Raw genomic sequence first — 26,476 nt, 5'->3', positions numbered from 1 at the left:
TGGTGGAATATTTTTGGGAAGCAAAAGGCCATTGCAAGAAATTAGATTCTGTATCTTGACCTATACTACATCATTTCTGGAGTATACTCAAAACAGATCTAGCATACTACCGTCCTGCAGGTCTAAACTTGATTCTGGGGTATTCTTGATTTCGGTTACACATAATACACTATCGTAATAATGAAAAGTAAGTTGGCAAATGAAGCTTCACATGGCACATTGACTAACCAGACACAGACCGTGGCCCTAAATTAGGCAAGAGGGCTTTGGCCCAACTCGAGAAGAACTCATCAAGCCCAAACGATCCTTCAACATTCGAAGAAATGATTGATGCTGCGTACATGGACGAAGAATCCGGAGATAGATGGCACACATCTGACTTCTCAAAAGCATTGCGCTTCTACCAGAGTGCTTTCGAATGGTATAGCAAAGCAATAGAGCATTCCAATGAAGTATCTCAGATGGAGCGCATTGAGTGTCACTACAATGCACTGCGTCTTTTGCTTCTGGTATACAATCAGTACACTGGTTCAGATTGTCTTGATTTGAGTCAATTGGCTAGTGTTCCTGAAGTTTTGCAAGCAGGGTCGAACTGTGTCCTCCAGGAAATTGACGCAATTGTAGCTGCACACGAGAATGCAATTTCAATTTCCGGGAACGATGCTTCCAATGACTTGCTCTATAATTCTGCTATGGTCTACCTAGACGTTATCGAGAATCTGGAGAATGATCCACAAGCCACTGCATTGGCAGCAAGTAAAGCGTCAACACTATTCAAACAGGTCTTTTCGAATCAGGTCCAAGAATTTCAAGATTCCTTGAATATGACCTCTCAACAAATTGAATCTCCTGACAACGAATCCGTAAAAACGAGCGCGATCCGTGTGACGGAAATAATAGAGACCGCAATCTCCTACTTGAAGCTCTTTCGTATATACACAGATGATGATCTAGACAATTTAGATCTTTCGGTAGTTGAGGACCTTACGTCATCTCTTAACGAGGCAGACAACGCCTTGACGAAGATTCTCTCCGCAGCACACCTTTCAGACGACAACAATGAAATCCGTGAGCACCTTGATGAATACATCCTTGCGGCAGAATATTTCAAAAACAGTGGAAAAGACATTGAGTTGGCAATAAAAAGTTGGGAAAGCCCAACCCTTCCTGACTCAGCTGAACGATACATGCTGGCAGCAGACTCTATTCAATCCATCCTCGAGAGACAAAAATTGAATACTAGTTCCGGAGGAGTCTCTCAGCCCGATTTGTATTGGACGGCGCTATGTAAAATGAATCAATATCTCAAAAATGCTCAGGAGCTATTGCAAAGTCTCAGCCAGAAGAAGAAATCCGCTCGTATAGATCAAACTATTGGTCTTGGAAATATCATTCTGCAGATGTGTTCGGTTTACATAGCTCGTGCGGATATAGATCTACAGCGCAGCCTCTTGAATTATCCGGAAGCTCAAAAGCACAAGGATCTATTGGGCAGAAATGCTGTGGCATTCTTAAAGAACGCTCTTACTTTGTCGAAGCAGACAGGTGGTATCAGAGAGACAGCTTTGGAAAAATTGCAAAGAGAGAAGCGGAGGCAAGAAGCCCAAATCAGATTGTTTATAATTGAAGGCAAATCTCAGACAGAGATAAGTTCCAGCTTGAACAGTATTCTTGCACAACAAGAGTACGAAATTTGTTCTGATTGTTGGTATTACAAGATGATACAACAAGGACAGGCTTGAATTCAAATACTCTTGCGCGCCTTAGATTCTGAACTTTCGGCTTAATGATACCGTAAGTATTGTATCAAAGTCAATAAAAAAGTTTGGGTTTTTAGATAGAGTAATTCAGGTACTTGATACACCGTATTTCCTTCTAGTTGTTTTTTCGTAGTATCGCAAACATATTCAACAATGTGTTTATCGATAGTTATCAATTAAATCCCCTCTGATCCCAAAAGAATTTCGAAAATGAGAGTCAAAATATCAGAGCAACTCGCCATTTCACATAATTTCAAACTATGTTTTGTTCTAGACCTAGACCTGGACATAGATTGGCAGTTCTCATCTTTTCAAGACCGAGAGGCTCGCCCAACTAAAACTAAATACTGTCTAAAAAAACAAAAACAAGAACTTTTTGCACAAATTATGCAAACGGGAACTAGCTGAATATAAGAAAATTTGAGATACTTTCCCGAACAAATTCAAGGCCACTAAACCCTTATCAACCCCAGGTTCTGTACCATTGGCTTTTGACACCCACTAGCGCTTAACAAGAATTGACAATTACATAAATCGCCATTCTTCTTCAGATCCTCCCAAAAAACTACACATACCATTGTTCAATTTGTCTCATCATAAGAGCAGGTCTCAAGGCTCCTCCCCCAATTGATTGAAATTAGTACCACGATCTCTCTTCCATTCTTTTAAGCCAATCGAAAGCCCTCGCCATGTCTTACGACGACCTTGCACCGGATGCTGTCCCAGCTGTCCAAGACGAAAACTCAATAGAACGACAAATTAAGTGCTTGGATACTGTCATTGCTCTTTATGATTTCCCCGGTACCCAACCATCCCATTTGAGTCTAGATATCGGTGATACTGTGTATGTTCTCCTGAAAAATGAATCGGGTTGGTGGGATGGAGTAATTACCAATAACGCAGGAAAGGTTTGTCGGGGCTGGTTCCCCGAAAACTATGTGCGTTCTGTCAATTACGTCCAACCCGTGTTGAACAAACTTCAGACGAACAAGGAAATCGATAGTATAACTGCAGCAAACACGGCAGCGAATGTTCTCATCCCACTGTTTACGAGTCTCCTTCAGAAGAACTTTTTGGACTCGAATAAGGAGGCATCGAACTCGAATTCGAGAAAGAACTCGGTGGTCAGTTTTGCTTCTTCAGAAGTGAGTATACCCTCTGAAAAGATGAGACGACAGGAAAGAGCAGATAAAGATGAGAGTACAAGCCACAAAAAAGAGTCAGAGGCCACAATCCATCCGCTAAAAAAAGAAAGCGATGCAACTATTCATCCATTCAAAAAAGAGTCAGATGCTACAATACATCACTTTGCAGCTCACCAGGCTTCATTGGCCTCAACAGTATCTATGCCTGAAAGCGGAACTTCGGTGTGTCACTCACATGGCTCCAGTTCACATTCTGCTGCCTATTCCCCTCATGATTCATCTGACAGGGTGAAATTCACTTCAGTTGAGGATGCTGAAATCCTCGTTGCTGATCTAAAACAAAGTACGGGTGAAAATGTTATGTGGCTTCCTAGAATCACTGACCAAGGTGACATCGCATACTACTCTGAGGTCCTAGACATTTATTGTGATATGCTTCCTCTAGGTCCAATGATACCTTCGATTGACTGTAAAGGTGGAAAAGTGACAATGCCAACGCTAGGAGCCATAGAAGATATCTCTGTTATATCCAGACTTGATTACCCTTCATTCTACGACAATCAGCCCACTACTAGCAGTTTAAGATCAAATCTGTCCATCGCCAAAGCTTTTGAGGGCTCCAAGCGTGATTCCGAGTCATCCATAATATCTCAGACAAGCTCCTCCTCATATCATCATTTCGGACAGCCGTTTTTCATCACACCAGGCTTGTTCTATGAACATTACTCGGATATCGGACACTGGACTGACCTCAAAAAAAGGTTCTTGTTTCTTCTAGATCTCACGTGGAAAGCCCTCAGAGATTCGAATAAGCAATTGTTTGGTGTACATTTCGCTCAACTTACTAAGTTGATACTGATGGTCATGAGTGCCGCTCGCCTCACACAAGGTGAGTTCATGGACACTGCATTGGAGAAGTCAATCAGACATAAATTGAGACGATTATCAGAGGCATTTGCCCAAATGTATATCAACGGTTTACTTCACTTGAGAGTCATGCTTCATACACAGGGACCTATCGAGATGGATTATTTTAATTTCAACATTCACAGTTTGAACAGCAGTACGGCAACGACTCCCCAGCAGAGAGTAAACTCTCATGGTTCGGATGCGACATATACTGGCCCTAGAAGTAGTTCTGAAACTTCTTTTCCGAGACAGAATCTGCTGACCGAAGACGAATTAGCTGATTCTTATATGCATCAGATCAATGAGGATGTGTCAGTCATCAAGTCTAAGATGACCAGTCTTATTGACATATTTCATGAGCTCTCGAATGACAAAAAAGTCTATAAAAGAGACTATGATCAATCTGATGCATCAGAGGATGAGGGAGAAGACAGAACCAATGTTCTTCCCCAAGTTTATCCACGGTTCATTACAAATGAGTTTAATGGTGGCAACTGGTGTAATCCGTTCTTCTCAGGTGCGCATAAAGTTCTTAATTTGAGTGGTGATCAGTTGAAAAACAAATACCATTTGAAGGTGATCATAGATAACTCGGCATACGAGAAAGCGAAGACCCACAGTGAGGAATTGACAAAGGTATCCAATGATGTATTAAAATACTTCGAGCCAGAAAGACAAAAAAGGTACTACAATGAGACTCTTTTAAACGAGCGAAACGAGCACATTCTTCGTGTCATGTACAGATATTTGCACCACGCGAGTGTATTCATCGATTTGCTTGAGTCATTAGACTTTACAGTTTTTTGCCTTATCAAGAGATACCCCTCATTTGATTCCGTTGGAGAGATCAAGACGGATTCGACTGGCTCAAGAAACGAGTCAATTGAAAGCAACTTGACTTTTGACTATCCAATTGTTTTGGACTTCTTCCAATTAAAGCACAAGTTCCATTACTTACTTTCACGGATAATTACTCAAAGTCAGTCCTTAACCCTCGAGGACCCCGACTCGTTTACAGCTATGAAAGAGGAGGAGTCTGTTCTCTACGGTCGCGACCAAATTAAAGATCACTTGGAAAAATCAGCTCGATTACTCGGGAATATTCTCATGAAACAAATTCAACAACATGCTGAGGATAGATTCGCTTCGAGTCTGGATCTAGTCGTTTCTGAATTACTTCATGAGTCTTCTGAGCTATGTAATTCTATTTTGGCAACAATTAAACTTTTGGTCGATGAAAGGGAAACAGTTCTCAATTATGCTACTCGTGTGATGCATGACGACTTCAACGTTGATCTTCTCCTAACAGAGAGTAATAATACAGCGGCAGACAATAGAGGCGATGACTCCGGGGGCCAGTACTTCAGTGGAAAACCTAGAAATGATAGCACCTCATGGTATTTGGAAGGAGATGACGAATACGATTTATTATTGGATGCAAGTGGAAATATCAGGGGAGGCACTAAGGAAGCGTTAGTTGCTCATTTGACACATCATGAACTTTTTGATGTTCAATTCAATTCTGTCTTCTTAACTTCATTTGCTACGATGTTACCGTTGGTTGAACTTATTCACTTACTTATTAACCGGTTCATGATTGAGGCACCCGAAGGTTTGAGTTACGAAGAATTCCTCACCTGGAGGGAAAAAAAGCAGAGCAAAATCCGGCAAAGAGTACTCAATGTCATGAATTCTATCATTGAAACCCATTGGTGTGAATCATATAAGAGCCGTGTCGCTCTTCATCGCTGGCTCGAATTTCTCAATCAACCCGAGGTTCAAACACATGCTATAACAGCTTCTCTCGTTGCACAAATCAAAAAAATTCTTAATAATGAGATTATAAAGACCGAGACAATACCGCAGTTAACAGGTAAACCGCCTGCACCCCTTGTCAAGGGCTTCTCCCTTCGAAAAATCAAACTCGTCGATATCGAATACATTGAACTCGCTCGACAATTGACTCTTCGTGAGTTTGAGTTGTTTCGTGGAATCACGAAACTTGCTTGCATTCATAAAGTTTGGGGTAAAAAATCTGGTCTTGCCGAGTCAATTGAGCACATTTCCAACTTTATCAAGGCCTCGAATCAACTCACAAATTTTGTTGCTTACATGATTGTTAGGAAGGAAGATCAGAGGAAGCGTGTTCAAGTCATTCGGTATTTCGTCAATGTTGCAGAAAAGTGCCACCAATATAATAATTATTCCTCGATGACAGCAATTATTTCTGCGCTTTATTCTTCACCTATCCATAGATTGAAGAAAACCTGGTCCTTGGTCTCAAAAGACACTCTCTTGAAGCTCGAGAATATGAACAAATTGATGAATTCAAGTAGAAACTTCAACGAGTACCGAGACATGTTGAAGTTCGTTACTTCTGAGCCGTGCTTACCGTTCTTTGGTGTTTACCTCTCAGACTTAACGTTTATCTACCACGGTAATCCAGATCACTTATTGAAACGCACTAGGATGATCAACTTTGCGAAGCGTGCAAAGACCGCTCACATTGTATTTGGAATGGAACGTTTCAAACAGATAGGATTCAATTTCGTGACTGTGCCAGAAATCCAGCTGTATCTCGATACTTGGTTCGAAAGGAGCCCGACTATTCAGGAACAATACCAAATTTCCTTGGCAATGGAGCCTCGAGAGGAGCTGAGACACCAACACTCACACCATTCCTAACTTGCCTGCAACCAATAATAATTTTTGATAATGACATTCTTTAATAAACAAAACCACACCTTCTAGTGCAAATTGTATCCATTTTTATTGGCGCCTCGAATGCCTCTATTTTATTTTGGCAGCCAGCTTCATCCATGATACTTAGTAGGCTCCACACGCATTATTTTGCAATCAGTCACATACACAGGATAGGAACACAGTATAACTCAACTGATCTTGAAGCGACTCTATCGTCTAGCAGTATATCGGCAAGAGAACGTTTGGGCCTTGCCACCCATTGAAACCACAAACGCATAAATGTTCAACAAGCTCAAGTCGTTTTCGGAGGACGTGGCCAAAAGCTTCAACGAAATCTCCCAGAACGAGCCAAGAAGAGACAACGAGGCTTTCAAGCAACTCAAAGACGGCTCTGCAATTCTACAGACCACCACACCCGATGCTTCCGACCTCACACAGCCAGAAAATGAAGGTTCTCCTTCTTCAGCTGATGACAAGATAAATGAACAACAAGAAAGCTCGCAGCCTCAGACAACGCAAGAGCCTGGCACTGGTGCCTCAAACGCAGGTACGCATGCTTTAACCGATTCGAAAGCATCTCAAGATCCATTGGCCAATATAGACTTAGAATCATTGCCGCAAGTAGTTAGATCCAAGTTAAAGAAGTTCGTGAAGTATGAGGAGAAATATCCAGTTCTTCTTGATGCCTACAAAACTGAAAAGAAGAAAACTCAATTGATACAGATTTTTGAGAAAACATTGCTGGATTATACTCCTGTTCTGTCTATATCTGATGTGTCTCTACTAGTCGATCACCTTAAAGGATTATCTGAAAGGACGAGTATTATGGAGTCAGAATTAAGAAAGTCAACTGCTCTGAATTCACTGATAAGCAAGGAAAGGGATGAATTGACTAAGAAATTGTCAGATAGTGAGAAAGCCTTGAAGTATTCTGAAGAGGCCCTCACAAAACACGCCAAAGAGGAAGAAAAATTGAAGAGTTTAATAAAAGAGTTAGAGGGGAAGGTCATTGTTTTGGAGGAAGCCGAATCAAGTATAGAAGATTTGAAACAAAAGCTCTCCGAGGCTGAGACGAATCAAAATTCTTCTGCAGCCTCGGCAGATCATGAGACGAAGATTGCTGATCTTGAGGCTCAAATCGAGACACTCAAGGCAGTGCCCAATACCGATGAAGTTTTAGATAAGATGAAATCAGACGCAGCAAGCCAAATGGAAAAACTGTCGCAAGAAATCGATGATTTGAAACAAAAAGCAGAGGAACAAGCTAATGTCATTCAGGAAAAAACTGACAAAATTCTTGATTTGCAAAATCAGTTGGAGGAGGGCCAACAACTTCTCCTATCAAAATCACAGAATGTGAATGACTTGGTTAATGATTGCAAGAAAAAGGATCAGTTGATCAACGAACAGAGTCTAGAGCTTAAGAGTTTGCAAGAGCTTTCTGAGAAAAACACCGCAACACAATCTCAAATACAAAGCGAAAAGAAGGCACTTGAATCAGATATCGACAAACTCAAGTCCACACAGGTGAGCCTAGAGGAGAAAATCAGTAGCTTGCAAAACGCTCAGCTTGACACGCTGGAATTGAACTCACTCGAAGAAAAGTTGAACCAGTCCAATGCTGAATTAGCCAGCAGAGGGAAGGAGTTGGCCAAGATTCAAGAAAAATTTGAGGATCAGAGTTCAGAGCTCGCTACCATTGAAAAACTGAAAAAAGAGCTTGAGATAGAATTAGAGGAGCTCAAAAAGAAGATGATAGATACTGTACTGAGGCTTGAAAAGAACGAGGTGGCAGTGCTCACTGAGAATACCAGAAAGACTGACGTCGACGCTTCAATTGGGCAGGAAACCGACAGCGTACCCCAAAATGTGGCAAGCAACAATTCCAAAAACAAGAACAAAAAGAAAAAGAAGAAATTGGTGTCTCCAGCTCCAATTTCCCAAGTCAACGAGGCAACCGATGATGGTCAGAACAAGGAGATCAAAGATCTTGCCCTCAAGATTGCTAACTTGGAAGAGGAGTTTGAAAAGTCTAAAAAAGATAACCAGGAGCTCAGCAATACTATAGAAAAGTCGAGAAAGGAAATTGAGATGTTAGGCGAGGAAAAGGCACAAATTTCCGCAGAGCTAAGCAAATGTAGAGCAGAGTTGAACAAGAAAATCGAAGATCTCGACATGCTCAAAGATCTGCTTCGTGATATTGGCGACGAATTGGTAACCGTCAAAGACAGAAATAAGACCATCGAGATTGAATGTGCTAAGGAAACCGAAGAGAAGATTAAAGTTTCGGAAAATAAAGTGCTCGATCTTCAATCACAATTGAGCGAAAAAAATTCTTCCCTTGAAGCCCTAATTAGAGAAGGAAAGAAACTTTCGTCTGATTTAGATGGAAGTAAATCGACACTTGCCGAAAACAAGTTGCTCATCGATAAATTGCGCAAAGAAGTTTCTTCCAGAGATGGTACTATTCAGGATAATGACAATGAACTTAAGCAATTGCACGAGCAATCAGTCAAGTTGAAGGAGGATGCAGTGAAAGCAAAGTCCAAATTGAACGATTTGGCCAAAAGTGTAGCGAAGCTCACTGATGAATTAGACACCAGTGAAAAAGAGAAGAACAGCTTGCTAGACGAGAAGAAGCAACTCAATGATCGTATTGACGAACTCCAAAAGTTGAAGAATAATGATGGTTCATTGAAGTTAGAGATAGCGTCTCTACAGGCGTCAATATCTCATAAAGATGAGCAAATTCAGGAACTCAAATCTACCATTGAGGCTAAAAATAAGGAAAGGGACGAGATGAACATCTCAATTGCCGATTTGAAGGCCACCAACAAGGATTTGCGGAATCTGAACAAGAATCTTGTCTCAGAGAGAGCCTCGACCCAGAAAAAGATGGAGGATGCGGCCGAAAGGTCAAAAGCAATGGCTTCAGAGCTCTCCAAGCTTCAAGTAAGCAAGCAAGAAGTTGGAACGGAGCTAGAAAGCTTAAAGCTCAAATATGAATCTTTATTCAAGTCAAGATCAAGTTCCTCGGGAGAGCTCCAGGCATTGAAGCAGCAATACGATGAGCTCTCAATTCGGGCTAAAGACAGTCAGAACAAGATCGATGATCTCGAGGAAGAATTATCAGAGACGTCGAGGATGTTGCAAGAAAGAACGCGGGAAGGAACGGCGCTAAGACGAATGTTGTCTGAGACCAAAGAGGAACATGAGCAAAAATACAGTGAATTGAAGGCAGAAATTCGTGGATTAAATGAAGAACGAGATAATGTCCTCGCTGAACTACAGAGCTTGAGGAAGCGAAGCCAACGAGAGGTCGAGGAACTCACCAAGGAGACAGAGAAATACTCCAAAAGAATAGCAGAATTTCAAGAGAGCTCGCAGAGTTTGAGGGAGCAAATTGCATCAGCCAAGCAGGCAAATAAGGCCCTGTCGCCCGATGATATTCAGAAACAAAAAGATTTGGAAAACACGGTGAACGAGCTCCGTTTGTCACTTGAAAAAGCTAGCGAAAAATCTCGCGAATACGAAAGTCTCAATCAAGTCCTAAAAAAATTGAAGGATGAGTCGGATTCGAAGTTCGAGCGGTTGACCAAGAACTATAAACTCATTACTCAACAGTATCGACTGATGAAGGAGCAGAAAGACAAGATGTCTTCTGCTTCAAGTTCCCGGAAGCTGTCCATTAGCGAGGTTGGAGGTGCGCCCTCTGGTGTTAATATTGCCTACTTGAAGAATGTGTTAATTGGTTTTATGGAACACAAGGAGCAACGCGATCAACTTCTCCCTGTGTTGACTACTTTGTTCCAATTGGAACCAGCTGAGCAGAGAAAATTCATGGTTGCATTGAAATAATGTGTGCTCACCATAGGTTTTGCCAAAAGAGCATTCTACCGGGTTTACTTCTCTTGATACTTTAACACGAAGTAGTGCCTTGGCGCTTAAAGTTATGGTAATTCTCAAATATTTTAAAATCACCATATAAGCAGTTCAATCCTAATGCATACGTATTTTTTTTTTATCTAAATTATTCGTAAGAACTCAACTTCGCTCATCTCCATCCCCCACCTACCATGTCTCCCTTTGACCAAAAGAAAGAACTGATCCTTCGAGAGATTGGTGAAACCTCAGAAGCTCAACCCGATGCATCACCCAAAGGAACCATAGATGTGCTATGTCTTCCACTCATCAACACGATAAATGCTCATCCTGACATGGTGACCACCTCTCTGTGCCTGGGCAGAGTATCAGTGTTTCTAGAAGGTATTAAACAGAATTCACAAATCGGGGCCAAGGGAAATGAAGGCAGATGGCTTTTCGTAACTCATGAGCCAAAGGAATTGGACGACTGGCACAAGCTGATTGATTTTTCTTACAATACGGAAGCTTCCATTCAAGAGAACACTCGCTATATCCTTTACAAATTCGAGCCATTAATTCTTCATGTCAAATGCAGAGACCTCAAAACTGCCAACCTTTTATTTTCTACAGCTATGAGTTGTGGCTTCAGAGAGACTGGCATTGGGAGTAACAATATTGTTGGAATCAGAATTCTGATCAAGCTAGATGTTCCAATTGGTCTTCTACAAGACGGAAAATTTGTATCGTTAGTGAGTCCAGAGTATTTGAAAACAATAACTGTTTTGTCTCACGAGAGATTCAAGGAAAATTTCAGGAAGATGGACCAGCTCCAGTCGAGCATTACCAACATGGGTGTAGTGAAAGAGGATGTGGTAGAAACTAAAGAGCAACGCCGAGAAAGAAAGATCCGGGAGGGTATGGAACGCAGAGAACACGTTCTTAAGGAGAAGGAGAGAAAAAGAATCGAGAAGGCAGCCAAAGAGGCAAGCGAAACACAGAATTAGGCATATACAAGCGATAATGTATCATAAAATATAAATACAGTCGTCTATAGAATGGACCATCCCAACAAAACAAGATAAAAATGCAAGAAATGTATCTTCAGGAAAGGAATTAAGGTTAAGGGGTATCATTGCCAGAATGCAGATTGGGTTCATCATCATTAGCTGCAGAATCGGTCTGATCCTCGCGAGCTGTTGTACTAGGAGCATCATCATGTTGATTAAGCCTTGACATGAAAAAATTAGGGGAGATGATGATGACGCTGCTTGGAGTGGTATTGGCTGGCGGAGTCACAGCATCAGAACTGGTTGTCTCAATACCATTGGGCGTTCTTCTACTCGATACTCCGGAGGAGAAAATTGAAGTTTCCCCTCCCTCTGTATCTCTGTTACGCATCTGTGAATTGCGTCCAAAGAAATTGGTAATTCCTTCTATCAATGGAGCAAAGGAAGGATTTCTTTGGCTTGTCCCACGAGACATGGGCAGTTCGTTAGAAGAGTCCATATGCTCTTGCAGATTCCGAAGCGAAGAAGGGGCATTCCGCTGAGCACCTGTAGGGATCAATGGTGCCGGGGGAACATCTTGACCTCTCAAATGCCTAATGCTTTGTGTCGTTCTTCTCAAAAGATTGAGACTACGTTCGAATCTCCGTGCTGCGCGGCTAGCCACCTCACCATGTGTGCCAGCTGGGAGACTATCTGTCAGAGACGAGGGAACTCCAAAGAGATGAGGTGTTGCAATAGGGCTCACCCGACTTGGAGTTTCCTGTCGCAAAATCCGCTCTTGGAATGGAGTATTTGGCGTTTGCTCTCTTTGCCTTTCATCGCCCACCGATGGAGCTACCGGAGCCTGCTCATCTTGTGGTTGAGCACTGCTTTGCGATTGGCTCTCAGTCCGGGGTTGCTGTCCCTCGGGGCCTTGAAAGGCATTTGGCCTCAACCAATTGCCCGAAAACAAATGGAAAATATTACGCCTTGGTTCGGCGGGAGAGTTCGTGCCGTCCTCGTTGCCAGTTCCGTCATTGTTAGGAGTGTTGACATTAAATCGACACAATGGACATGTTGTTGCAGTCTTGAGCCAGTGTGCCAAACAAGATTTACCAAATATATGACCACAGGGGAACTTGATAGCCTCATGACTAAATTCCTTGTCTTGATCACATAAATAGGTGGGGCCCGATGCTCTGTCTGGCGCAGCCCCATCAGTGGCATTTGTCTCAGTAGTATTCCCGTTTGAATTTGTTGAAGGATTGAATGCCGAGGGTGTAGAGGGCCGCAGTCTGGTTCTTTCATCCCGCTCGTCCCTATCTTCACTCTCTGACAAGGAAATGCTATGTTCATCAGGAGAAAGCTTACGACGCTTCAAAGCAATTGATTCTGCCATCTTTTCTAGCGGCTGTAGACCCTCGTAAGGCTCGAAACAAATGGAGCAGATCCTGTCAGTAAGTTCATCAATAGGCACAATCTCGAAGGACTCAAACTTCTCTTCAGTGATTCCTGTTTTGGCAACAGAGAATAACTCTTCATATGCAATTCTTGTTGCCAAGGATACAAAATCATGGATAGTCTGGGGATTTCTGTTCGATGATGTATTAGGAACACTTATTGTCAACAGGCCAGTTCTGTTTGGAGAAGCATCGTTTGCGAAAGCATAATTGATGGTAATTATTATTGCTCCGATGTCTTCACCAGGTCCCAGAGGGGTGCCTGGCGCAGTTGTTGGCTCTGGCGCAGCTCCTGCGGCTGCACTGCCAGACGACCCGTTGGTGTCTAGATTTGCTGCCGGAGCTGCGGGCAGGTCCTCGCCCTCTGCTCTTTGTGAACCTGCTAGGCTTCGGGTAATCAACAGATCTAGTAGGTTGGCGTGGAACGCAGAAGGACGGTCGTTGTCTGTGCTTTCCTGATTGGCTTCTGCTGCTTGTGGATTTGTGAACGCAGGCTGGGGAGGCATCGGGAAGCCAGACAGAAACAATGGTCCATTGATGCTTTCTAAGGCTCTTATTAGAAGATCGCTTGCACTCTCGTTGCTATTGTGGAAAGGATTCGGGAAGCCATTGGAGCCTGTACTTGAAGGCACAGAGTCACCGGATGTGCTTGATTGGCTCAGATCAGACGAAGCAGACGTGCTCTCTTGTGCAGTGTTCGCACGATTAGAGCCGCTGTTTCCGGAATCACCTTGATTCGATCCCAAATCAGAAGACTGGGAGTCTGAGGAGGGGTTGTTCTGTGGCGGCGGTTCCAGCATTGACAAATTGCCTGGGGGGAATTACGGAAATCTCTACTAGATTAATTTATGCTATGTGATTTGGTGCCAGATGCACGAGTATCTTTGAAAAGGAAAAGTGGATATCTTGTTAGCAAATGGCTTACGAATCGTGACTACACAAGTGTGCTCAAGGCCAGGGCCAGATGCACGGGTGCGGGACTGTGTCAACTATGGGTGTGGTTACGTAATTCCTGCTTAATGCATAGCCTCGGGGCAAATCTAGGGGAAGTCTAATTCATGTTTTTGGGAATGCGATAATAAAATTTTTGTTTACCTTTGACACAAGCAGGCTGGAATGGTTTTCGGAAAGAAAGGAAAAGTTCAAAATTTATTCCTGGTTTCTCATGAACTATGTGCTAACCTAAGTTCAGAATGTCTTCCCATATCCTGACAACGTAAGTATTTTTAAGATGAATTTCGAAACAGATGCCAATTATTACTTCAACTGGGAGCAAATTGGCCTCCCGTGACTACTTCTCCCTCGTTTGCTCCACTCCTTGGTTTGGGTAAACGACGTCCCTCATATACGAGTCTAGGAGTTCCTTCGAAAATCGGAATGGCTCAAGCAGCCTCTCGTATTGCTTGAAAAAACTCGTATCTATAGCAAAGGTTTTTGTTATCATGAATTTTTTGCTCCCGTTTTCTTCTATGAAAGCTCCGAGACGCCAAAGCTGATGGAAATGGGTCCTACATACTTGAGAGGAACCGAACCAAATCATTACCATTGCCTTCCAATTTTCTGATTTGATTTTGAGTTGTAGACTTTCATAAAATTCATCGAACGTTGATTTTGCTGTTGTTTCTTGCCATGTGCAACTCCTTAAATCCTCAACCACCGTGGTTATAACTGATATTATTCGGACATTGACGTATTTCAAATTCTTCAATGCATTAAATGATTTAGTCCATGACTTTTCAACTGCGTCACAAAGATAATTTAAATCGATCGTCAAAGTTCTTGGTGAAGATGCACAAAATTGACCCATGAGGCATATGAAAATGGTTTGAAAGCCACAGCAGAGATACAACAGCATCACATCAATGAAATAAGCCTTCTCCATAAGCATTTGAAAAACCTGTTCCAAACACATGCCAACTTTATCAGCAATGTGAAATGCCCAGTTGAAAACACACATTAAGTTTGTAACGTATTGGGCAAACCTCAAACTCGGAAAATATCCTTGCTCTAATTTCACGACCAGTAATAAACGAGTAAAGAAATGTTTGAGCATGAACAGATTCATGGCTCGTCTCCCAGTTTCACTTAGTAACTGTTCCTCGAAATCTTCTTGGGCTGACCTTTGGATCAAATTCTGCGAAACTACCCAGTCGAGCTCGCTAACTTCCTGATACAACAGAAGATAGGAATAAATGAATTTTGTGCGAGTAGGGTGATTGTCAAATCTGTTGAAGTATCTGCTGCAGATAAATATTGTCACAAATAAGCGTGAGTAGGGCGTCTGATCAAGTTGAGAGATGTCAAAGGTCTCTGCTAGCTTAGAAAACAGCGAGAATGCATTTTGGAGAGGACGAAACATCTGCTTGCAGCCCAATTCAGATATCTCAGTTTCTGCGATTTTGTATGACATCCAAAGCTTGCTGACCATTCTATGATCTTCTCCTCCCTCCCCAATACTCTTCAGCGAATCTTCGAATGGCACGAGGGCGTGGCGATTGCATACTAAGGCCTCAAATTTTTTGAGTTCTTGGATAAATTTGGAAATTTGGTTATTCATGATATAGGATGGCTTTGCCAAGTGTAGCCAAATTCCTTTAGTTATTAGCTCATTTAGATCAGCCTCGACAAAATAGTCTCTCGCTAAGTCAAGAGAAAATTCTAACCATTGCATCCCAGAGTCACGTAACCCATCCAAAATTAGACTTTGACTGATTATCAAGGTAGCAAAACTTAAGTACCTGATCAGAGTTTTGTTAATATACCACTGATTATGCAATGGTGACACCCTTGAACAAAATGAAGCAAATTTCAAAAACATTGACAAGAGCTTATCAGGATTTATGAGTTTTGTAGCTGTAAATGCATTTCTTTGAGAAAATTGAGTAAAAAGTTGAGATATTTCTGATTGGGTTAGTAGTTGTCCCATCATTTCAGCCGTGCGTGATTGACTTTGAGTGAACAAATAGAATTTTTCTTGTAGTTCATCATCGCAAGCTTGAAAGTATTCAACGCCACGCTTTTCGTTGGTTTTTAGTTTGCTGCAAGAATCATTTGGGATTGTACTGCGATTAGCGAAAGAAAGCTTCCAGATCGAATTGGTCTTCACCGAAACAGCGCAACTCTCGGCAGTACAATCGACATAACAGACAGTTGGTTGGATCTTTTCTGAGTGTACAATCTTCTTCTCTGGACCTTCGTCAATCCTCGCAAACTGAACTCTTTTAGACTCTTTATCTTTCTTGCGCCTATTTCTCAGCTTGCGTTGTTGTATTAATACCTTTTCCTCTTCTGTCGGAGGATTTGGGGGATTTTGTAGGCATTCGCGTGATCTTCGTAAGCTCAGACATGATCCACAAGGTTTGGCAAGGTCACATCTCATTTTGAACCTTTGACATGGCCCACACGAATAGGAACGCCGAGGACGAGGTACTTTCTGACTCATATAGTGATAAAATCGACTTATCGCAGAGTGCCTTTGGGTGAATTTTGGCATGTTCCGTATTCGTGTAGATCCAAAGTGAGACAATAGACGACAAGCAGCCGAGGATGAGAACAGTCCTGGCACGGGACCTAAAACACCCATAGTATGACACTTTTTTATCAATAAGATAATAAAATCCAAAAGATTGAAAGTGAACGCCAGAGTATGGATGAGCCCTCTAGAAACATACATGTCCACAATCTTGACATCTAAGTGCTCAAACAAAACTGTTTGACTCGATGCTTTTTTGCCTCGAGTTGTTTACAATTCCTCGATCGTTCTGGTCTTAGTTCCTTTATGAATTTTGCCTATCTGTCAGCAGAACTTCACCTTACTCTCTAAAACTGAGCTTGGCCCAATCGATGAATGCAAAATCAACTACTAGAATAGATGAAGAGTTAATGAAATTTTCAGGTGCTGGCCAAACAATTATTGATGAAATTTTCACTTCAAATTCAAATAGATCTACAACATTCAATTAAGAGATGGAACCCAATCTTAGAACTACAACAGAGGGTGAAAAAAAAATGAGGATACCTTTGGATCAAATATTCTTTGAGCTTTAATTTTGTAGCTGCACCCCCGACCCTTATCTCTTTTTCTACTCCACCTTTTTCGTCCCTGGCCAATGACATCCTCACCATTACATCCCTGCACTCCTCCAACTTTACACTTCAACCACATGTTTGCCAGAACTGCCAGAACCGCCAGATCGGTCGCTATCGTGGGCTCTCGTTTGTCGTGTTTGCCACAAAGAGCACTCTCGGCCTCTGCTTTTTTGCGCAATGAAGAGCTTCCTGACTTGAACAACCTTCCAAGAAAGGAACTTGGTCCACAAGAGGTTCCACTCGTCAACCCAGCCGAAAAATATGCCGAGGTTTCGGAAGAGTTGCACAAGTTTGGCCGTTACATCATGTCTTGTTTGCCCAAATACATCCAACAGTTTTCTGTTTGGAAGGACGAGTTGACGATATACGTGGCTCCCACCGCCGTCAGACCAGTGATGCTTTACTTGAAAAACCACACACCTGCTCAGTTTAAGAGTTGTATGGATGTTACTGCAGCTGACTACCCAAGCAGAGCCAACCGTTTCGATGTTGTGTACAACTTGTTGAGTGTCCGTCACAACTCTAGAATCAGAGTGAAGACCTATGCTTCCGAAACTTCTTCTGTGCCATCCGTGGTCCCAATATACCAAGGTGCAAACTGGTACGAAAGAGAGACATATGATATGTTTGGTGTTTTCTTTGAGGGCCACCCAGACTTGCGTAGAATTATGACTGACTATGGTTTTGAGGGACATCCATTGAGAAAGGATTTCCCAACCACCGGTTACACCGAGGTCCGTTATGACGAGGAGAAGAAGAGAGTTGTTTACGAGCCATTGGAGCTCACCCAGGCATGGAGAAACTTCACTGTTGGCTCCTCTGTTTGGGAACAAGTTGGTGATGGTGTGGACTTCACCCCTGAGTCGTTCAAGCTTCCTACCCCTGAGCCTGAGCCTACCGAGGAGGAGAAGAAATAAGGGGTTCCGCTGCATATTCATACTAAATTGAGAAAACAGAGGTTTTGCGACAGAAGAAAAGTACGATTGTCGCAACTGGACCATGTATACATACATAGAATGTGTATTTAAATTCAAAGATTGTATAAGATTATCTCTTTCCGAACCACTCTCCAGTCAATTGGCATAACAATGTTGTTATTGTCAACGCTGGACGAACTCAAAATTCGAGCTATTGTAGTCTTCCTAGTGTCATTTCCAACTCAGTGCAGAACAGACTCCCACGAGAAGTTCATCTCTCCTTGAATCAATGTACATTTAATTTGAGTTAAAATCATGTTTTCGTTCAGTGGTTGCTAAGCTGGCTCTTCAATTGGGCCAATTCTTGTTCACGTCCTTCGAGATATCCTTGTAAAGACTTCACCTGAGAAGAAATCAAGTCGATATCGCTTTGGACGTCGCTTAAATCTTTTGAGCCCGTATTGGCACGCTTAGCTGTGTCTAATTTTTCCTGTTTGTATTTGAGTAGCTGCTCAAATTCATGCTTAATGATCGGTGTGTCTGAGGAGTTGACGTTGTCCTTTTCTTTCTGCGCTTTGTCTAAAAGCTCCTCTAAATTCGCCAATTCTCGACGTAAGCGTACCTCCTCCCAGTCAGTACCCTCAGTTTGAGAAAAATCTGTGCCCTTTTCGGACAGTTGACTTCTGCCTATCTTGTTGAGGTAATTGGTGCCAAATGCTTTCTTGTCATCCGCGCGAGGTTCAGGCTGTGTCTTAATATTCGATGATGAGCTGATGTCATATTTAGGGACTTCTTTTGAGAAAGTTGCACGTAAAGATGCCGGAACACCACGCGGGATTCTCTTGCCATTTTCTCTCTGGTTGAGAATGTGGAGTAACACCAACACTTGATCCTTGTCGATGGTCTCAAACGATTTTGGATTCACAAGGTTCCATGCTGAAGATATTTCTGCCTTGGGAACATTTTTGAGTGTCTCATAAAGGCCATTAAGCAGGTCGTAGCGAACGCGGCCATATGTGTCACAGTTGGACTCGTAGATAGCCTCATACGTAGATCTATCCGTTGGGGAGATATACCAATCGAAATCATCAGAAAGTTGGTCATCTTCGTCACTGGAGTAGGCCATGCCTCCGGAATTGGAGCCGCTGGCCACAGCCTTGTTTGCTTGGATTAAATGTGCTTTCGACAGTGGAATCAACCAACCTGGCAATTCGGCCGGCACCTCTTCCATTTTGCCATTGACCAAGTCAAAGATGAGACGCATAGTAATGCAGAACTCCTCGAAGTCCAAGTTGCCATCTGCGTCAATATCGGCTAATTCCCATACCTTCGAGAGTTGATCCTCTTTTAAACGGGAATTCTTCAAAACTGGAGAGACTTTTTCGCCCGTGAGTTTGTTATTATCAGGCTTCAAGCCCTGGAAGATCTCCCAATATTTTTTGATTTCCCATTCTTCCAAGCGTGGCATATTGTGGATAAGCCTTGTCGATTAGTGTTGGTGTGGAGTGCGGTTTAATATGGAGGGAGATAAAGAATTCGCAAGGCCAAATTTAGGTTGCATGAAATTCACAAAGGGGTTGAAAAAAATTAAAAGTCGATTAGTTCCAGTGCGTTCTTACTCTCGTTTCGCAAATGATTTTGGTGCTACGACTTTTTCGTTTTGGTTGAATTTGATTTAGCTTGGCAGATGAATCCACTTGAATTCTGGTAAAGTGTACATTGATTTTCCTGTATTAAATCCAAAGAAAATTTCTATTAAATGAATGTTGCGAAACCTCTAGTCCTCCATTTCTTCGTTGTCGTCAGCATCGTCGCCTTCGCCTTCTTCCTCGTCAGACTCATCTTCCAAGCTGCCAGCCTCAACAGTCATAACAGATTCTGAGACATCAGTTTGATACTTTCTGGCAATTCTGGAAGCACGGCCGATGGCCTGAGCTTTTTCTCTGGCGGTTTTCTGTAGCTGAGCCAACTCCTCTCTGAAAGAAGATCTGACAGAGCGGTTACTGAGAACATCCCACATTTTTACGGAGCCAGAAGCACCACCGATAGACATACAACCGGCAACCTCATGGTCAGTAGCAAAACCAGCAGAAAGAATGTTGCCAACACCGAAATCACGCGACAACACCATAGATGGACCACTGTTTCCAGAACATTTCCACAATTTGACCACTTTCTCGGTCATGGCAGACGTAATAATCATACCAGGGATATTAACATTGATATCCAAGGAGGAGATACCGGCGTCGTGAGCGTGAAGGGTCCAAAGTGGTTTGTCTTGGTTACGAATATCGAAACAGTATACATTTCCGTTGTCAGTACCACAGTAGAAGAGCTCTGGTTGACTTCCCCATCTAACGGTCTCAACTTCTTGGCCAGAACCAACAAAATAAGACTTGCTCGTTTCGTTGGAGTCTGAAATTCTCACATCAGTGATGGCGCAGGCTCCGTTGTAGCCACCCGTCAATAAAATGGAGTCCTCCAGCTGATGCCACTGAGATGAAGAGACAATTTTGCCCTTGTGAATGTCAGCGAAGGATCTGACGGCACTGCCGTTAGACAAATCCCAAAGCTTGACTGTGGTGTCGGCGGATGTAGATGCTAATATGTTTCTGTGTGTTCTGTTGTGTGCCAACGATAAGACTGCGTCTGTGTGGTGGGTTGTGATGTGCTTCTTCTCCTTACTCTTCTTCTTCTTCTTGGAAGAAACAGATGCGAATGAGTTTTGTTGAGGTTCTCCGAGAATCAAATCTGGAAATGCCTTATCAAGACAATCCAAATTCCAGACCTCGATTTGTGGATCAAAGGTACCGATAGCGGCAAAGTTACCGATGTTCTCGTTGGTGTCGGAAACTGAGCTTCCAGGACGGAAGTTAATCCACTCGACACACAATGGGAACGATGGCAACATTAAGTCGTGGTGAACATAAAGATTGGAATCTCTGGTCATACCTCTGGCAACATCCTCGTCCAACTTATCTCCCTCTTCTTCCTCAGCGCCATCTGGGGCACCAGCACCATCATCATAGACGTACACATCCAAGTACAGGACATCATCTTCAGTTCTTGTGGCCAAAAGCAAATTGTCGGTAGGATAGATTTGGAGCTCCTCTTTCTCTTCTTGCATGTCTCTTTCGTTTGGCAAGGAGAGGTAGTTTGCACCCTCTTCACCTTCTTGGAACTCGGCGTCAGTGTTTGCAAGGCCGGGAATGAAGGAAACCGAAGTACCGCTCTTAGTGTCATCATCGTAGTTTTCCAAATCATACTCCTTCAACTCGTCATCGACCTCGGCTTCGGTTTGGAGAGACTGTTTCTGCTCCTTCTCTGCCTCAGCCAAGTTTTCTTTGGCATCTGCCAATTCGAGTTGGGCCATCTTGTTGATACGCTCCATTTCAGCATCGTCCAATTCATACTGCTCTGGAAATTCGGAGGCAAAGCCTCTTGGAACCCAACATGTCGAGGAAATCATGTCTAATTTGATCTGTGAAAGGGCATCGCGATGGGGAAAACCTCAAGTATCAGTGGTATGTGCAGGCACTTTTTGCAGCCAAGTCCGTAAAGGAATATCGGTTAAAGCATTCCTCTATAAATGCTTGTCAAAGTTTTGGCCGATTGTCTTTTAATAAAAATTTATGTATGATTTTTTGCTTCTACGTAATCGATCAATTTTGGAGGGGACTCGAGCTTGTCACTTCACAAGCAACACCTTATCTTCAATGCACAAAAACGAACCTTCTCAGGTATATAATCTGTGTTGGTTATCGTTTGAATTTTCCTACTCTTAGCTGATGAATATGTTTAGATGCCCAAAAGGTCGTCAAGAAGGGCGTCCAGGCCCAAACTCTTCGGTTGAACTTTTTTGATGGTGGGCTGTGTTGAACTCTTGCCAGCACTTCTGGATTGCAGCATTAGCGTATCCAAATCCGTCTGCCGTGGTATAGAGGATTCGTCCTTCGAGAGACCGAGCAAATCATCCAAGTCATCTTCGTTCCCGGCACTCGCCATTTGACCGTTTCTGTTGATTCTCATATTCAACAGTTCCAATTGTGCTTCATCATTTTCATTCAAATTGTTGATCTCAAGAATTCTAGCATTTGCTTTCTCCGGTTGTTGTCCAAACGTAGATTTGATCTGATTGTAGAACCTAGCATGCTCTCTCTTTTCCTCCCTATCCTTGTGCTCTTGTTGCTCAGCTTTACTTAAGATACGCACACTACTCGCTTTTGGCTTATTAAGCGAGTCGCCGATCCTGAAACCATTGAGTTTTGACGGATCGAGCTCCTCGAAATCTTTCACTTTCAGCTTCAGCACATCATTATAGTCCACGTTCTTTACAGTGCTTTGAAGACTCTCAATTCCATACTCTTCCAAAAAGTTGTCCAGCATTTTGTTCTTCAAGAGTTTTCTGGATTTGTGAGGTTTGCTCAGTATTAGGAAATCACTCAACTTTGCCTCTAAGTCAGGGATCTCGAACTCGAATTCGTCTTCATCCTCAAAGCTTCCTTGATCTGACTCGTCTCCATCGGCAACATCTACGGGCCTTGTTCCAAGATAGATGCCATCATTTTCCTCATACTGGGAATCTTTGCCTCCTTTGCCTTCATCCTCAGTGTCGGCACCTTCTCTGGCAGCCAATGCATTGTGAATCTGCTGTTTGAGCTTCCGTTTGTAATCCTCGGGTAGCTCTTGAGGGGATAGTTCAGGAAAGAAGTGATTGATCAAATCTTCATCTTCCGAATCCCATTCAGAGTCCGAATCTAATGTTATAGTGGACTTCTTGCTAGATTTCTTTGAGGACCACTTCGGAGTGATCTCTGCTTTTTGTTTCGGCCGCGTTAGTCCGTGCTTTTTGAGATACTGGATCTTAGCCTTGTGGTCCCATTTTGATTTATTAAGCACCATTAGAGACGGTGTTCTGAAGAACAGTTCATCTACGCTTGAGCTGCATGGCTTGCAAAAATAGCCACAACATCATGTTTGTCCCCCATTCCCATAACAGAGTCTTATAATTTTTCTTTAATTTACTTAAGTTTTGTTCTTTTTTCTTTTGCCCATCGTACATCCAATTCAGATCAATCCCTCAAGATTATGTTGACAGAAGGACGTTGGGCATCCCTGTGACAAATCTGCCCAACACAAGTATCTGAATTTTTCAATTAATTCAATTGAATTTCATTTTTGTAGCCCGAAAGCAATTTAGTCGCAAAATATTCTATTTCGAGACCAATTTTCTTGATTCATCACATGTACCTAGCCTTATTTTCATTACACACGACCGAAAATCTTCCCTCCGTAATCGTGTGTGGTCAGCATTTAAAGACTGACACAGCTTTTCGCTTCACTGTATCGTTTTTGGCGTTTGATCTCCTCCGCATAGATTCGAGAATTTTCATTCCCTGAGATCACAATCTTTCTATCGTTCTTCCGTAGTCACTTTCTCAATGCCTCCAAAACTGATCGAAGAGCTTTTGAAGCTCATTTCCCTAGGCGAAGTTCTCAATGAAGCCCAGCAAAAAGAAATGAACGATTACAAGTTCTGGAAGACCCAGCCGGTTCCCAAGTTCGATGATGTTGTGGAGTATAACACTGAGGGACCGATCGATAGCTCAAAGACCCCCAAAGATATTCCTGCCGAGCCTTTGCCTCTTTTGAGTGAGTTCGAATGGTCCACAATTGATGTCGACTCAAAGAGCGAGTTGGATGAGGTATACGAGTTGTTGTACCAGCACTACGTCGAGGATCAAGACGCTACCTTCCGTTTCAAATACTCGCACGAATTTTTCCGTTGGGCATTAAAGCCTCCCGGTTGGAAGAAAGACTGGCACGTCGGTGTGCGTGTGCGTAGCTCGAAGAAATTGGTAGCCTTTATCGCTGCTGTTCCAGCCAACTTGAAGTTGCAAATCACCGGTAACGAAATCCCCTCCGTCGAAATCAACTTCTTATGTATTCACAAGAAATTGAGAAGCAAGCGTTTGGCGCCCGTTTTGATTCAAGAGATTACTCGCAGAGTCAACAGGGAAAATATCTGGCAAGCCATGTACACCGCGGGTATCGTGCTTCCTTCTCCGGTCACCACATGTAGATATACTCACCGTCCTCTTAACTGGTCTAAGCTTCATGATGTTGGTTTCTCTCATCTTCCAAGCGATCAGACAAAGGCTGCAATGGTGGCCAAGTACGCTCTTCCAAACTCGACCAAGACACCAGGTCTCAGACAGTTGGAGGAGAAAGATTTGGAGGAGGTGCAATCGCTTCTAACCATTTTCATGAAAAAATTTGAATTGGTGCAGACCTTCACGTTGGATGAAATGAAACATTGGTTTTTGGGTGGAGAGGAGCGCGCTTCTGTTATTAAAAGTTACGTTGTGGAAGACAAAAATGGTAAAATCACAGACTTCTTTTCATATTATCTTCTTCCATTCACTGTCTTGGAAAACAGTAAACACGATGAGTTGGGAGTCGCTTACCTCTACTATTACGCAACTGACAGCGCCCTTGGAGAACGCGATGTGTACCAGAAAAGATTAGTCAATCTCGTGAATGATGCAATGGTCACCGCCAAGGAATTTGGTGTTGATGTCTTCAACGCATTGACCTGTCAAGATAATTCATTGTTCATCAAGGATGCCAAGTTCGGTTTGGGCGATGGTATGTTGAACTATTACTTGTTCAATTACAAAGTCAAGCGCATGTCTGGAGGAATTAATGCTACTACCAAAGAGGTCGATACCGAGGGAAGCGGAATGGGTGTTGTCTTATTCTAGATACTAAGATTGATATAGTAAATGTAATGGTGGTAAAACGCAAAACTTCACAATAAGAAGAGCTACATTTGTCAAGAAAACAACACGGTGAAACTTTAAAGAGCAGGCACAGTCGAAGAAATGTGTATCGGCAAGGTTGACTTGTTTCTAGGCTTCACTGTAAGAAATGGATCAATAAGTGAGTTTTATGCATGAAAGTATCTCAAGTCAATATTTATCCCAAGAATTTCCATTTTCTATTCATTTTATTTCCTTTTTGCCATTGTTCTTTTTCTCGCTCACTTACAAATCCACTCTTATCACCACTCCACTTAATCGTAGTGGTTGATACCCGATACATACTATGGAGGGCTCAGTGCTACTTAAAAAGCCCATTGAGGAACCAAATGATAAACATGCAGAAGCTCTTCGTCTCTTTGACAAGGCAACAGAAAAAGAGCAGCATGGACTTATGTCAGAGGCCGTGACTTATTATCGACAAGCGTTTAAACTCAATCCACAAATTGATAAGGTCTATCGCGAACAGAAACTACCCACTACTCATGCAAAACTTGTTAAAGCACATGGTAAGAATTTCGGGCGAAAAGTCGATCCTGCAAAACTCAAAGCCATAGACGTAGATACTCTTCTAGCTTCGTTTGCGGTTGACGTACCACACGCCCCTGATCCCAGCAATCCCGATCACTACGATGATGAGCATGTTGCAATTAAGTTTGCAAACCTCGGCATTGACAACCACGATGAATATCCAGATGTCGAACCGGTTTCGATCTTGACGAAATTACCCCAGGAGCTCTGGGTTCGTATAATGGTGCTCTTGATAGAAATTGATCCTGAGGCATGGTTCAACTTTGGCATTTCATGTAAAAAGCATGCATTTTATGCATTTTATTCATCGCAGGTATGGAAAAAGTTGTGCTATTTGATATATCCAACCCAAAGCTACGAAGAGAATTACAATGCAAATCCGAAGAAACCTCTTCCAGTTCCTTTGAATCCTGCTCAATTACTCTCTCAGTATGATCAATCATGGAAAAAAATGATACGCAATCGACCCTTCATCAAGTATTTGGGCTGCTACATAAGTGTGGTCAACTACTATAGCGAAGGTGGCAGAGCTGAGCTCTCTACCAACTGGAACAATCCAGTTCGCACCATAACATATTATAGGTATCTACGTTTCTACCCGCATGGAAAATGTATCATGGCGCTCACACGATTGGAACCTACGAAAGTAATTCCACAGTTTCTGAAAGACAACCAGCATAGAAGATTATTAAAAAACACTGAAAGTAGAGAAAATCAAAATGTTGACCCTGCGGAAGAGCCTCACAAAATATTTCACGGCACATGGGGATTGTGTGGTGGTGACATGTTGCACATAGAGGTGAACAATGGCTCTGTGTCATACTACGATTTTCACTATCGCTTCCAAATAAAAAATCTCGGTGGCGCGCCAAATCATTCGAAGTTATCATGGATTGACTTCCACGCGGTCTGGAAGCAGACGCCAGGTCATGAGGATCGTGAGGGCGAAATCGTTGACTTTCATTTGAAAAATGAGAAAGATTTCCGATTTCTGAAGGTACGTCTGTACACGGTTGACAATTAGAGTATTGCAAGGCCAAAGGCAAAGTGTATAGTTAAATTGTGACAACACCCTATTCTTCAAAGTAATATCCCGCAAGTTGAGTCCAGAAATAAAATGAATACGGTACATTTTGTATGCAGCTGTTTATACTGTTTACAATGAACTTTATTGCATCGTTTATTTTTTTTTTTCATCTTTACAATTGGCTGTACCTTCGTGTAGCAGAGAAGAGAACAACTGAACAACTGATAGTATCAAAAATAAAAAAAACCTTAATTAACTCGGCTC

At 42.5% G+C, this 26,476-nt stretch overlaps 11 protein-coding genes across 11 annotated transcripts; 6 read left to right on the top strand and 5 right to left on the bottom strand.

Moving 5' to 3' along the window:
• Positions 1 to 323: 323 nt before the first annotated feature.
• On the top strand, positions 324 to 1,742 carry PUMCH_002035 (uncharacterized protein; the record flags this gene model as incomplete). The annotated part of the gene is made up of 1 exon (XM_063021059.1): positions 324 to 1,742. One exon carries the CDS (start codon positions 324 to 326, stop codon positions 1,740 to 1,742), a length of 1,419 nt encoding a protein of 472 aa, XP_062877129.1.
• A 707-nt stretch (positions 1,743 to 2,449) lies between these two features.
• Positions 2,450 to 6,499, top strand: PUMCH_002034 (uncharacterized protein; the record flags this gene model as incomplete). Its single annotated transcript, XM_063021058.1, has 1 exon — positions 2,450 to 6,499. The coding sequence occupies one exon, from the start codon at positions 2,450 to 2,452 to the stop codon at positions 6,497 to 6,499; it is 4,050 nt and encodes a 1,349-aa protein (XP_062877128.1).
• Positions 6,500 to 6,796: 297 nt separating this feature from the next.
• Positions 6,797 to 10,375, top strand: PUMCH_002033 (uncharacterized protein; the record flags this gene model as incomplete). Its single annotated transcript, XM_063021057.1, has 1 exon — positions 6,797 to 10,375. The coding sequence occupies one exon, from the start codon at positions 6,797 to 6,799 to the stop codon at positions 10,373 to 10,375; it is 3,579 nt and encodes a 1,192-aa protein (XP_062877127.1).
• Positions 10,376 to 10,593: 218 nt separating this feature from the next.
• PUMCH_002032 (uncharacterized protein) lies at positions 10,594 to 11,385 on the top strand (the record flags this gene model as incomplete). Its single annotated transcript, XM_063021056.1, has 1 exon — positions 10,594 to 11,385. The coding sequence occupies one exon, from the start codon at positions 10,594 to 10,596 to the stop codon at positions 11,383 to 11,385; it is 792 nt and encodes a 263-aa protein (XP_062877126.1).
• A 115-nt stretch (positions 11,386 to 11,500) lies between these two features.
• On the bottom strand, positions 11,501 to 13,627 carry PUMCH_002031 (uncharacterized protein; the record flags this gene model as incomplete). Its single annotated transcript, XM_063021055.1, has 1 exon — positions 11,501 to 13,627. The coding sequence occupies one exon, from the start codon at positions 13,625 to 13,627 to the stop codon at positions 11,501 to 11,503; it is 2,127 nt and encodes a 708-aa protein (XP_062877125.1).
• Positions 13,628 to 14,118: 491 nt separating this feature from the next.
• PUMCH_002030 (uncharacterized protein) lies at positions 14,119 to 16,500 on the bottom strand (the record flags this gene model as incomplete). Its single annotated transcript, XM_063021054.1, has 1 exon — positions 14,119 to 16,500. One exon carries the CDS (start codon positions 16,498 to 16,500, stop codon positions 14,119 to 14,121), a length of 2,382 nt encoding a protein of 793 aa, XP_062877124.1.
• Positions 16,501 to 18,158: 1,658 nt separating this feature from the next.
• Positions 18,159 to 19,301, bottom strand: PUMCH_002029 (uncharacterized protein; the record flags this gene model as incomplete). Its single annotated transcript, XM_063021053.1, has 1 exon — positions 18,159 to 19,301. One exon carries the CDS (start codon positions 19,299 to 19,301, stop codon positions 18,159 to 18,161), a length of 1,143 nt encoding a protein of 380 aa, XP_062877123.1.
• A 309-nt stretch (positions 19,302 to 19,610) lies between these two features.
• Positions 19,611 to 21,302, bottom strand: PUMCH_002028 (uncharacterized protein; the record flags this gene model as incomplete). Its single annotated transcript, XM_063021052.1, has 1 exon — positions 19,611 to 21,302. One exon carries the CDS (start codon positions 21,300 to 21,302, stop codon positions 19,611 to 19,613), a length of 1,692 nt encoding a protein of 563 aa, XP_062877122.1.
• Positions 21,303 to 21,631: 329 nt separating this feature from the next.
• On the bottom strand, positions 21,632 to 22,735 carry PUMCH_002027 (uncharacterized protein; the record flags this gene model as incomplete). Its single annotated transcript, XM_063021051.1, has 1 exon — positions 21,632 to 22,735. The coding sequence occupies one exon, from the start codon at positions 22,733 to 22,735 to the stop codon at positions 21,632 to 21,634; it is 1,104 nt and encodes a 367-aa protein (XP_062877121.1).
• A 539-nt stretch (positions 22,736 to 23,274) lies between these two features.
• PUMCH_002026 (uncharacterized protein) lies at positions 23,275 to 24,597 on the top strand (the record flags this gene model as incomplete). The annotated part of the gene is made up of 1 exon (XM_063021050.1): positions 23,275 to 24,597. One exon carries the CDS (start codon positions 23,275 to 23,277, stop codon positions 24,595 to 24,597), a length of 1,323 nt encoding a protein of 440 aa, XP_062877120.1.
• Positions 24,598 to 24,940: 343 nt separating this feature from the next.
• PUMCH_002025 (uncharacterized protein) lies at positions 24,941 to 26,209 on the top strand (the record flags this gene model as incomplete). The annotated part of the gene is made up of 1 exon (XM_063021049.1): positions 24,941 to 26,209. The coding sequence occupies one exon, from the start codon at positions 24,941 to 24,943 to the stop codon at positions 26,207 to 26,209; it is 1,269 nt and encodes a 422-aa protein (XP_062877119.1).
• Between the last annotated feature and the right edge of the window lie 267 nt (positions 26,210 to 26,476).

Source organism: Australozyma saopauloensis, chromosome 2 (genome assembly GCF_035610405.1).
Source record: "Australozyma saopauloensis chromosome 2, complete sequence".
Taxonomy (NCBI): Eukaryota; Fungi; Ascomycota; class Pichiomycetes; order Serinales; family Metschnikowiaceae; genus Australozyma; species Australozyma saopauloensis.
This window is presented reverse-complemented; position numbering and strand designations above follow the sequence as displayed.